We start from the raw sequence: 12,976 nt of genomic DNA, 5'->3' as shown, positions 1-12,976 counted from the left end.
CACAGGAATATAAAGGGTTACATTTATTTCCTTGGGGAAAGCTACTGGGCAACACTGAAAGCCTAAAGAGAAGATGCATTAATTTCTGGAGAGTGTGTTTGCTTTATTAGTTTTGACTCAACCTTTTATCACTTTCTTTCCCTCCATGTGAAACCTGTAGTGTTTTGGGGAGATTTTTTTTTTAGTGACCTTAAAGTGCCAAGGATCACCAAATGGCAAAACTTCATGCTTGCAGCATAATCCTTGCAGCATTTTTAGATACAAGCCATCATGTCAGATGTGAAGGATAAGTTCTGCCATGTGGTGATCCAGTCCAACACTGCAGAGAAAGAAATAGGAGGAAAAAATAAGTAAGAATAGTAACCTTGAAATTTCCTGAGTGTTTAGGACAGGAATGATTTTAGAGAGTTCTCAATTGAGTACTGAATGACTGAGTGTGACTTAGGCCAAAACTTTTAATTCAGTATTTTGTGGTTTGGATTATTAAGTGAATGAGGCACAGGAGGGTTTCTAACACTAAGCACAGGGACCAGTTGGAATAGAATTTTCTGGGTCTGGATTTAAAAGGGATGGGGGCAGAAAAAAAGCCAAAAGTTAAAGGGCAATGCATTTTGCTATTATGTAAGTAATTTTCCAGGTATATTTGCCTATAACTAAATATAAATTTGTTCCACTTTATCACATTTTTATAATTAAAAACATTAATTCTCTTCATGTTTTTGTTAGCAGCAGAGGGTTTACCTGCTTTTGGGGCAGTGCTGGCAGGTGTTGTGGCTGGAACCCTGGACTGGGATCAAGTCTGGTCTCAGGTCTATTTTCCTCACTAGAATAAGGATAAAGGAGCTGCACTTTATCCTTTTTTTTCCAAAACATCACTGTTTTGGAAAAAAAAGGATAAAGTTTTGGAAAAAATTTTACATCTAATGCCAAGTACAGTGTAAAAGGTATCAAATCAAGTGGAAATTGAACTAAAGCACTGATTATAGATATTTTAAAACAAGAATTAAGATAATGTTGCAAGCTGTTATGGTGGAATTAAAATAGGGAAAATAGACAAATTCAGTAATGCTACCTGCATGATAGGAAGCTATCACTGTAGTATTGATTGAGGAAATTGATCCACCTTCTCTAAAAGTATGATTTCTTATAATCTCCTCTTATTCTGATGGCATAGGAAAACTGAATTCACTATACCAAGTTTTGGCCTAGCAAGTCCTCCCTGCCAGAAACATACAAACATAGTCTGTGTATCTTTCATATTTACAGTAGAATGTGTTTTCTTTGTCTTTTCTTGAAGGCATGGGAATTTGTGCAGTTTATTCTTCTGAGATCAAATTCACAACTGATAGAAATTGTGTATGGGGACATTCAGTTACTTTCTCCAGTATAAATTCACTGCCTTTGCAATTGGTTTATATTTCTCTTTACCAACTTTGTTGTTCTTGTAGGTCAAAAAGACAAAGAAGAGGTCTTTAAATATATGTTTCTTTATAAAAGTTTATAACTTTTTGTCTTACACTCTCCATAAGGTTTCAATTACCATTCAGATTGCATCTGTGGAATCTTTTTCCAAAGACAGCATTACAGCCACTAGCTAGAGGAGCTTACTAAATAAGGTCATTCTTCACTGTTAAGTGATTGCACTGATACCCAGCTGTATAAATTAATGGCACGTTCCCCCTGCCCCATTTTCTATTAGGGCACTCTATAGAAGGCATTACTGGACTTAGGAAAGGCTAGAGGCCACTTAATTAAAAGAAAAATATAAGTCATCTAATCCATGTATTTTAATCTTCTAGTTAATGAAACTACTGTAGTCTAAAGACACCTTTCTTTACAATACTGTGCTGCAGAGGACTTTAATGCAATGAATCAGTTCAGTACTTACTTGTAGTTTGGGTTTTTTAAAAAGCTTTGTATTTGTTTTGTTTGTGAATTTTTTCTGGACATGTGTCCATGTGGACACTCTTATTAACATGAGTTAATAATTCTTTTTTGTCTTTTTAGGGACCTTTGTCGCCAGGATAAAACATGTGAATATTACTTAAGCATAGATGCAGATGTCGTGCTGACAAACCCAAAAACTCTAAGAATACTGATAGAACAGAACAGGTATAGTAAATCTCTTATTTTGTAGAATTTCCTCTAAATTGAAAGGATTCTCTGGGGTCTGTCCAGAGAAAATATGATCCTGTTTGTTTTTGCAGAGTTAAATTCTCTTTGTTTACTTGTGGTATTTCATTGCCATAGTTCATAACAGGCTTGGGGGCCAACAATTCTCAAATCATTTTGTTCCTGTCAAACATCAATTCCTGATGTGAATTTCAGTTTCAGATTTTCATATTTTCTTATTCAATCTGTCACTTCACAGGAAGATAATTGCTCCACTAGTAACTCGCCACGGGAAGCTTTGGTCCAATTTCTGGGGTGCTCTGAGCCCTGATGGTTATTATGCTCGATCAGAAGATTATGTGGACATTGTCCAAGGGAACAGAGTGTAAGTAACTGCAAATTAATTCTTAAAGTCAGGGCATCCAGTGGTTATTAGCAACATATTGCATGAAGATATACGAGTATGGTATTACTCCTGGAGAGATGAGGTTAGATATATTGTTTTGTGGTTTTTGTTTCATAGAAATTCACTTGTTTGCTCCCACTCACAGCTTGAAAAAAAAGGCCAAGTGTTTAATGTGATGAGCTGGGGTTAGGTCTGGACACAGCCACTACTGGTACCTGTCTGATGGTGTCAGTGTCCAGTACAGAAATAGGCAAGATAAACAAAAAGCAAACCCAAAACTCTACATCCCTGGAACTTCAGGCAAAAGGAATGGTTGTTGTATTCATCACATGACTGTCAACTCATTGGGGCAAATGCTTAACCAATGGAACAGCTATAATTGCTTTGTGTGTTTCATCCTGTATATGATGTCACAAATATCTTAAGGAGTTCTTCAGCAATACTTTGTCTAGGATAAACTTTTGGGTTTATCCCTCCCCTAAATTAATGTGATATAAATTGTTCTAAGCTTGACTGTTCCATATGGGGGATGCCTTTTCTTTGCTCTGGAAGAACAAAAGGGTCTGAAGCAGACTGCTTGAATAGGACTGGCTTGTTTTCAGTCCTGCTGTACTAAAAGATGTGCTTGTGGCACTGAGAGGGGGGGAAATCTGCAGAGGGAGCATTTTGAAAGCAATGCTTTTGTGTTGAAATTGGCTCAACTCACATAAATACATGGCCTACTGTGTTCTGTGGGTATTTGTGTGAGGAGGTCAGACCAGCTGTGTGGAGTCTCAGTGAAGTCTTTAAACTCATTTAAAAATCTGTTTTGGAGTTACTTTCTCCATCTGGTATTGTAAAATAATATTAAAAGAGAGTTTGGCTGATGGCCTTAACTATAGAAACATGAAGTACATGTGTAGTTAAAATTCCATAGAGAATTTGACCTTGCAATATTTTTATAACAGTATTTCATAAAAATTGAATTACTGCCTACGCCTACTTTGGAGATGTCCAGATGTAGTTTTCCAAATGTCTTGGGAACCTTTCAGCTTCTTCTCCTTGCAACTTGCTTAGTCTTGTCAGCAAATACAGAGATGCTGATTTAATAGAATAGGCAACAAATTGGTTTTCATAGCTTTAAACTATTTTTGTGTTGGTTTTTCTTTTTCTCATTTTCAACAGAGGAGTATGGAATATCCCTTACATGGCTAATATATACTTAATTAAGGGACAGACTCTGAGATCTGAGATGAAAGAAAAGAACTACTTCATGCGTGATAAGCTGGATCCTGATATGGCGCTCTGCAGGAATGCCAGGGAGATGGTAAGGTGTATCTGAAACAGCTTGCTTGCAAATACACACATTCCTTTGTGTCCTGCTGTACTCAGAGACTGCTTCATTGATTGATCTTGGATATTATATTTCACTTCTAATTCAAAGTACTGGCCAATTTTTGTGTGATAAAACTTTTCAGGTGTATTTTTTTAAATTGTTGAGAACAGAGATTTTCTCAAGGTCAATGCACTGATGCAATGACTGCATGGTGTTTTCTAGTTAAATTCCCTGGAAATTTCTGTTGAGGTTAAATTATCTTTCTCCTTGGCACAACCTCAGTAGATGAAAGAGAGCTCACCTGCTCTGCTGTCTATGACTTAAAATTTGCCAATGCATTTGGATCCTCTCTATTGTGCACATTTTTATACAGTGTGAAACTTCCAGCAGACTAAGTTGGAATGTTTTGCCATTTTTTATGAAGTAGATATATATTGAAACTAATGATGGGCAGTGTTAAATAAAAAGCCTAGATGATTTAAGGAAAGGTATGAATCTTAGGGAGCATGAATTACTCATTTATTTTTCTAGATAGATTAAAACTGTATCAGATAAATACTACTTGTGTTAACCTGGAAGTAATGAGAGAACTTATTTGTACTGTAGAGTTATGAATCTGTAAATCCATATTTCTACTGATATTTACACTAGTTTCAGCACAGAGACAAATAAGACCTAAACCAGACCTATTTCCAGACACTGTAACATTGAAAAATATTTTTGCTGAATTGAACAAGAAAAGTTGGCAAGTATTAATTTTTTTATTCCCTCATAACAAGGCATGATCTCCTCTGTTTGTACTGATTCTTCAGAACATCCCCGTCCAGTCCTGTTGTATCCAAACCTCCTCAGCATCAGTTCCTGCAAAACCCATGCTTTCCATGTGCTCATTAAACTAATCTGACTGGCTCATGAGAAAATGGCTTCCTCTTTTCCTCTCTGTCAGTCTGGGCTGTAGGAGGGTTTGGTACGTGCTTGTTTTGGTATTGCAGCAGATAAGAAGGGGCTGGTGGAAGCAGCTTTGACATGTGTATGAAGAGCTTTGCTTGGAGATGCATGTTGTCTGTAAAGGCATTATCAGCTTTTGGTCAAAGGCTGCTATTTCCCTGATGTACCTGTGGAAACCTAAAAGTAGCTGGGAAAAGAGAAAGCGATTGTGTCAGAAAACTGATGATGATTCTCCTTCATTTTAGACTTTACAAAGGGAAAAAGACTCCCCTTCTTCGGAAACATTCCATATGCTCAGAGCCCCAAAGGTGTTGCTTTATTTGTTTTTTATTAATCAGTTATTATTACATGCAGTATCACTCTACCACAGGAAGACACTTCTCCTCTGTCCACTTCCTCTGATGAAACACTGCTCTGGCTTTCTCTTCAGTCTGCTGAGGTTCAGGTTTTGCCAGGGACAGGTTTTTCATGCCCAGCTGAAAGCATCTCAGACAGGCTCTTTGTTTCCTCAGGGGGGTTTCTCAGTGCTTCTGAGCTCAAGGTGTGCTGACACTGCTTCTGTAGCTAAAATGGATGGAGCAGTGCTAGGAAGGAGTAAAGCTCACATCACTTGTAGGTCTGCCAGGCCCCCTCAGTGACCACATTGTCACTTTAAGCTGGTTTTTTTCACCCAGGCCCTCCTTATTCTCTCTGCTGCAGCTATTTTATGATTTGATAAGTGCCCAGTACTGGGCATGTTTAACATAATCATTATCTTTCTAACAGTTTAACTCTTTTTCAGACAAAAACATAGACAGAAGTACCAAAGTACCCAAATGGTAATGTCTTCATCTGCTGCAAATCCAAGTTGCAAATATTTCAGAAAAAAAAAGTTTTAGTCTGAAAAACCTTAAACTAAAAAAGTTTAGAACCTAAGTTTCTTTTAGAAACTTAGAACCTAAGTTTCTTTTAAAAATACTATTTTCTGCTACTACTTCTAATCAAGAGAGTTCTGTTAATACCTTCTGTTGATAGCTTGATAATACAGCTGTATCTTACTTGATATCTTCCATATAATTACATGAACAGACTTCAGAGTGCTCAGCTGTTTTGGATGCTGATCTGAATATTCTTGTGTGCTGTATTTGCCAATATCTTTTTATTTCAGGCCAATTCACCAGATGGATCATGTAGTGAATACTCTGAAATAAGTTTCTTGTTCTGACTCTCATGAACCCTTTGACTGTTAGCTTATTCTTTCAGGTTTTAATTTGAAATTAAACCCTAGATGTTGGTTTTCTTGTGTGTGAGCATTTTCAGTTTGAGATCAGATTCTTTCAGTGTGTCTGCTTAAATTTTCTGGAAAGCAAATCAAATAATCACTCCTCTGCTTTTTCCTTTCTATAACTCTACATATATTCTCAACAATGTATGTTTTGGTTTAATGTGTTTAGAAAATAAATGCAAGTAAATGCTTGTAAAAAAGAGGTTATGAAAAGTAGTTGGTGATTAGAGTCAACCCTTTGAAAATTAGGATGCACTTTTACAATATATGCGTACAAATGTGTGATTGTATTTTATAAAATCATGAAAACCTTTTTAAAGCTTTGCTAGGATGGACAGTTTTGCTAATGATGCTCTCTCTAATTGGTATAGGGTGTTTTCATGTACATTACCAACAGACATGAATTTGGAAGACTTCTTTCTACAGCCAATTACAATACTTCCCACTACAACAATGACCTCTGGCAGATATTTGAGAATCCTGTGGTATGCATCTAATTATTGCTAAAAAGTTATTTCATTATAAAAAAGTATAAATTTATATATTACAAAGGGCTTGAAATTTAAAGGCTTTATGTGGAGAACTTTTGTTTACTGTGTGCTAAATATTGATCATGTGCTAAAAGGTGTTCTTACCCATCCAAGCAAATGACAATATATCATATCAGCAAGCCAGCTGGTGACCAGAGCATGAAATTGGAGATATGGCCCTGAGGTAACAGGTTTCATGATTTTTGACATGATGGGAATGAGTTTGTTTGAGAATAAGAAATTTTAAAATTGTTTCTGGTGCTTTCAGTAAAGCAAATGAATAGAATATAAATAATTTTTTATCACTTGCAAATGTCATTGTTCTGTTATAATATTTTTAAATAACTTTTTTTTAGGATTGGAAGGAAACTTACATAAATCCAAACTACTCAAAGATCTTCACTGATAACATAGTAGAACAGGTGAGTATAAGTAGTTTTTTAGAAATTTGTGTGACTGACTGATAAAAAATTGGCATGCAGTAAATATTTCCATGCAAATGCTGTTTTGGTCTGTGACTAAACAGTTTTTTAATGTTTTGGATTAGAACTGAATTTTTGCCATTTGATATAGGCTGCTTGCTTTTATGCAACTGATCTGGACAGAGCACTTGTGTTGGATGGTCAGTTGTGACAATTAGGGACAGTGATTTAATGAACATTGCCTCTCTAAAAAGCTGGGATAAGTTTTCTCTGTGTAAAGCAATATTCAGTTTTAAGCTGTTTTCCCATATTAACCTGTAATGTGGAAGACCAGGGTTGTCATTTAGAGCCATAAGGCACAGAAGGTGTTGGGTGCACTGATACACTCTTAGTGCTGGGTCAGGCCTTTCAATGTAGCTCAAAGTTTTTGCTTTTGTGAGAATGTGCTTGAAAATCAAGTTTTTAATTGTTTTTTTGTAGCCCTGTCCAGATGTGTTTTGGTTTCCCATATTTTCTGACACTGCCTGTGATGAATTAGTAGAAGAAATGGAACATTTTGGGCAATGGTCTGGTGGAAAACACCAAGTAAGTGTCAGCCTATATAAACATAATCTTAATGAGTGATCTTAACTACTTTTACAACAGTAAGTCACAGTGTCCTGCAGCAAACAAACATCCCAACAATTGCCAGTGGTCTGAAACATCTGCTTCCTGGTATGAAGTGCTTAGTTTAGTCTACCATGTACTGCTTCTTCAGTAGATTTAGAGGCATTCTTCAATTAATGTTATGGTGTGCTGACCCTGGCTGGATGCCAGGCACCCACCAAAGTCACTCTGGCACTGCCCTCAACTGGACAGGAGAGAGAAAGTAAAAAAAGTTTTACTAGAGAGATGAGGACAGAGAGAGATTCATTCAATAGCCAACACAGGGCAAAACAGACTCAGTTTGAGGAAATTAGTTTACTTTCTACTCTGGTTCAGTTGGCAATACAATGAGCAAATAAACAACCTTTTAAGAACACCTTCCCCCCAGTTATCCCCTTTCTGAAAGGCAGTGCCACCACAGGGGTGCTGTCTCTGTCCCTGCTGGGCTCAGCCTTGGCCAGTGGCAGATGTGGCTGGCATTGGCTCCACAGGGGAAGTTTCCAGCAGTTTCTCACAAAGGCACCCCTGCAGCCCTCCTGCTGCCCAAGCTGTGCCACATAAACCCAGGACAGACTTGGAATCAGCAGATTGGACACCAGCAGGGGTGCAGCTCTGTAGCAGACACCTGACAGTTACCCAAGGCTGAATTTGGATAGCTGTTGGTAACTGTTCACACAAGTTTTATTCATTTACCTCTTAAGTACTGATTTGTCAGACTTGCCCCCCTAAGGAGTTACCTGAAAATGTTATGAGATATTGTGTCAACATTCTCAGAGAATTCAAGGTATTTATTAACTACCACTAAAATCAAAGGAATGTTTCTCTTATTCTCAAATGTGGTACCATGAGAAACTATAGTCATAATTATTATGTAGGTAGGAGCCTCTGGAAAGAATTTTAACATATTTTTATCTTCAAATTATTTCATCATATATTACCCTGTCAAGTTGAGGCCTGAAGTCTCTTGATCTGATTGAATTTCAGTTGCATCTGCAGCTCAATAAATAAAACTTATTATCCCAAGAAGCCCTTTTATTTACAGGTGACACATCTGAATATTGGCTCATCCTACAAAAACTTTTGATTTTTGCTCTCAGCACACTTTCTTCCTTGGCAGTTAGCTGTGGAATTGCTGTACAGACAGCCCCTGAAACATTGCTTTGTTGCAGTTCTGTGATTCTGCAGATTTCAAATAAATATTTGTTGAAATGTCAGAACCATCCCATGTCCCTGTTTCCAAGCTATTTGTGGTGTTTTCACTAGGACAGCCGCATTTCTGGAGGTTATGAAAATGTCCCAACCGACGACATTCACATGAAGCAAATAGGACTGGATAATGAATGGCTGCACTTCATACGAGAGTTCATTGCCCCAGTCACACTAAAAGTCTTTGCTGGCTACTATACCAAGGTATGGCTTGAAAGCTTTTGCAGAAATTACTCCATGCTGTGACTAAATTTAAGTATTTTAATGAATACACCTCTTTGGTTTGCTTGGGGAGTTTATGTATGGCATAGCAGTAGTTAAAGATGAATGTTGTTGATTTTTTTATTTTAACTCAGCTTTAAACAAACTCCCAGGAATCCTGTGTGTGACTTGACAGTTCACAGCTTGAGGTCTGACTGTGTTTTGTTGCAGGGCTATGCTCTGCTGAACTTTGTTGTGAAATACAGCCCTGACAGACAGCGGTCGCTCAGACCTCACCACGACTCCTCTACCTTCACCATCAACATCGCCCTCAACAAAGTAGGAGAGGACTTCCAGGTGAGTTGCTGGCTTAAAAAATGTTGTTCTTTGAGGATCTAATATTAGACACAAACACATACAGAGACCCAGCTGAGAAGGAAAAGATGCACATCACAAATTGCCTTGTGGTTTTTTGACAAGCGCTAAATTTGCTCAGCTTCAGGATCCAGAACTGTTGATGCAGGCAGGCTGAATTATTAAACTGGTTTCAGATGGTGGGAGAGAAGGGGTTTGAAGAAAAACTTAGGTGATGTTAGTCATTTCATTTTTAACATTTCTGAAATGCTTCGTTTCTGTACAGTGAAAACCAGTTTTTCAAAAGAGTTTAAATAGTGCCAAGTTGACTCAAGTGACTTTTTTTCTGTAGAATTTTTTAATGATTCTTTTTTAGATCAGCCACAGAATGAAAATTTTTAACTCTTATATCTGTTTAGGTTTTTTCTGAGCTAAATTACTTTCTGGTCTGATATTGATTCAAATAAAACATTCCCCAGAGTGTGGAGCTAGGCAGGGCAGTGGCAATAATATCCAACTTTTACTTACAGAGGAATTTAACCTGTTGTGTTTATAAGCCTTTATCATTCATAGTACTTAACACTAATAATGTGCTTGGCACACTATTTTAGAAAGTACACCTTTGGAGTGAAATCAGCAGCCAGATTAATTCATTCAAGATTTGTTTAAGTGCTGTCCTGGGTAGGGGTGCAGTCCTGAAACAAGGCCTGTGAACACAATTTGCTTCTCTCTGCTAGAATCTATAGTGAAGTTATTGAAGATCTGTTTGTCAGATTTGTTGCTTGAATGAGTTGTTATGCAGTGAATGCTAAAGCAAGACAAGGGGAAATCTGATTGCAAATGCTTGTCTGTTAATTAATGCTCTAAAGATGGCGTCATGTAAACAACCTTGCTTAGGGATGGTAAAAGAAAAAAACCCCAGCCTGTTAATAGCAAATTATTTGAAGTGATGGATTTATAAAAAGGAATTTATTAAAGCACAAGGTAAATGTTTGGGGTTTATTGTGTTTGTGTTTTTACTACAGGGAGGTGGATGTAAATTCCTTAGGTACAACTGCTCCATTGAGTCCCCCAGGAAAGGATGGAGCTTCATGCACCCAGGAAGACTTACACATTTACACGAAGGACTTCCAATCTTGAATGGCACAAGATACATTGCAGTATCGTTCATTGATCCTTAATTTTATTTTTCTTTGTCCTCTTCAACAGCAGTGTTCTTTACATAAACATTTATTTATAGATCTCTTCTGGAAGATGGTGATAAAAGAAACTAAGTTACTGTTACTACACAGCAGAGGTACTTTGGGCTAAAAGGAGGAAAACAGAAAATGTTCTAATATTGTTGGAGATTTCTTGATATCTGCTCTGAGCCTTGAGTCCCAAAGTAAACATGTCCTACTTGTTTTTCCATTCTGCTGCCCGAAAGAGTGGGTAAGGAGAGAAAATGGAAAAGCACAGTGAACCCATTTCTTTGTTGAGAAAAACCCAAAACCCAAGGAATGCTAAATACAAAATCATCACAAAAATTGATCGTGGTTTTCATTCAGTTAAGTGACACAGTAAAGTTTGGTGGTCTGTATATTTGGTGCCAACCAAAGAAAGGAAAATCACAGCATAAAAACAAAATCAAATGCATCTTGTTTACAGTTGTTTCTGGTAAGCAATAATTCTATATGCTGGTTTGTACTGAAGGGAAAACGTCTCTGTATTCACTGTCAATACTGAAATGTACACCCTTAGAAGAAAAAAATAAATTAATTGCAGAGATGGAACAAGGATGAAATCCTTTATCTAAGGAGGAAATGTTTTATCATTTGTTCTGAGAACTTATCCTATTGAAAACTTACTTTTCTTCAGCAAGTGACCTTTGTTTAAAGTGAGTTATTTTTCTAAATGTGTAGTTGCACCCAATGGATACTGGAAATTTGATGCTTATTTTCAGAATGCTGGTAAATTTTAATAGGATGTTTTATAGGGACAGTTTTCTACTCTTAAAATTACTTGAATTTTGTATCAGGAAAATGAAATGGTGGCAGTCTCTTTTAAAGCTAAGGGTCACAACTTGACATTTATTTTGAAGAAATTGGTTTAAAATATTCCTACTGTATCTACTGTTTGTAATTTAAAGAAACTTGAAGCTGACTGTCTCAAAGTCTACCGTGCCAAAATGCACAACATGTTGGAAAACCTTGAGAAAAATAAAGGGTAATTTTAAATTAATGGAGCAGCTGTTACTTGACTGTGTCAGGCAGTTTCTTTGCATTTGTGACTGTTCTTAAAATACTGATTTACTGACAAATATTTTCTAATGATCCCATCTAGGTGGGAGATGGGCCTGTCAGAGTTTGGGTTGTTTGCTACTGGAGTTGTTTCAGTGAGTTCCTCTGTGCCTTGCATTACACTTGCAGAACGACCTCAGCAGGAGCGATGGTTCCTGGGTTTGTTTTTATATGGAGGCTGTTTGATGATCTAAACAGCAGTTCACTTTTTAACTGTGTATCTTTATAGAAGGTTTATATCACACTTTCTAAACAGAAACTTTATTTGCAGCTGACAGGATTAGGAGAGGGTTTCAAATATTTTTCTTTTACTGAAAATAACCACACCTGCTTATGTCCCTGTTCTGCAGTTTTTGAGGAATGAGTTTTAGCCATATTTAAAGTTATGCTGAAGCAAATACATCAAAGTGAGTTAACCTCAATAATATATTAAAATGGGCTAGTTTGAAAAGGGATGGCTTTGGACAGGAAATTTTTTTGTTTTCTTTCAATTTCTCTTTACACTGTTAACTTTTCTGCTTTTCAGGCTAATATTTGGGGGTTGCCATCCCTCAGCTTTGTTTCCTGGTGTGGAACAGCTGTCTCAGTGTCTCTCTACTGCCTGTGCTTAGATAAACCTTACAGATAAGAAAATCCTCAAGCCTTCAGAATGAAAACAGCCTTTGTTAGTAATCTTTTTCTGAGCATTTGTCTGTGGTCTCTTAGGCTAACTTAGAACAGAATAATATTTTTTACCATTGGATCAGTTAACAGGCAGTTTATTGTTTTGAGGAGATTTCTTGGGAAAAAATCACAGAAATGCAATCCTGTAGCACAGGGGAGTTTCTGGATTTCTGCAGAATTTTTCCTCTCCCCCATAACTTGTATTTTAGTTATGCATTCTGTAATTGTCAGCAAAATTTATCTTTTTTGTGTGTATTTTGCCTGAAGAAAACCCTGAGGGCTTTAATTACTGCTAAATTTTTGTGTTTGCAACTCTCAGTTTACTCTGTCACGTAGTGACAAGTGACTCTGTGTTTACTGTGCTGCACATTTGTTGGGAGGGAAAATGTGATTGCCATGCTCGAGTTACTAATGTTCTCTTCTTTCTTCTTTCAATAAAGTGTTTGCAAAGGGTGGCAGCTGCCTTTCAAGTGGACAGCAACAGGTATGGAAGTGTTCTCATTAACTTCTTGGGAACTCACACAGGCCAGGAAAAGAATTTTTTTTCTGAACAGTTCACCTGAATCAGTCCTGAAAGCTTTGCCCTCCTGTTGGAATGTGAGGATATGAAACCACATAGACTAAACAGAAG

At 37.1% G+C, this 12,976-nt stretch overlaps 1 protein-coding gene across 2 annotated transcripts in view; it reads left to right on the top strand.

Moving 5' to 3' along the window:
• PLOD2 (procollagen-lysine,2-oxoglutarate 5-dioxygenase 2) overlaps window positions 1–11,623 on the top strand; it is a 48,295-nt gene extending 36,672 nt beyond the window's left edge. Inside the window, exons 11-20 of one of the 2 annotated variants that reach the window (XM_054639105.2) lie at window positions 2,008–2,112; window positions 2,372–2,497; window positions 3,683–3,824; window positions 5,027–5,089; window positions 6,417–6,530; window positions 6,932–6,997; window positions 7,478–7,582; window positions 8,906–9,052; window positions 9,281–9,406; window positions 10,429–11,623. In XM_054639105.2, the coding sequence (XP_054495080.2) occupies window positions 2,008–2,112; window positions 2,372–2,497; window positions 3,683–3,824; window positions 5,027–5,089; window positions 6,417–6,530; window positions 6,932–6,997; window positions 7,478–7,582; window positions 8,906–9,052; window positions 9,281–9,406; window positions 10,429–10,584 (1,150 nt within the window). In that variant the 3' untranslated portion in view covers window positions 10,585–11,623. The remainder of the gene's footprint in view (window positions 1–2,007; window positions 2,113–2,371; window positions 2,498–3,682; window positions 3,825–5,026; window positions 5,090–6,416; window positions 6,531–6,931; window positions 6,998–7,477; window positions 7,583–8,905; window positions 9,053–9,280; window positions 9,407–10,428) is intronic. The other variant, XM_077183935.1, reaches the window with a different exon arrangement.
• The last annotated feature ends 1,353 nt before the right edge of the window (window positions 11,624–12,976 follow it).

The sequence above is a fragment of the Agelaius phoeniceus genome, chromosome 10, assembly GCF_051311805.1.
Source record: "Agelaius phoeniceus isolate bAgePho1 chromosome 10, bAgePho1.hap1, whole genome shotgun sequence".
Taxonomy (NCBI): Eukaryota; Metazoa; Chordata; class Aves; order Passeriformes; family Icteridae; genus Agelaius; species Agelaius phoeniceus.
Note: the sequence above shows the minus strand (reverse complement) of the source record. Positions and strands in the feature narration are given on the sequence as shown.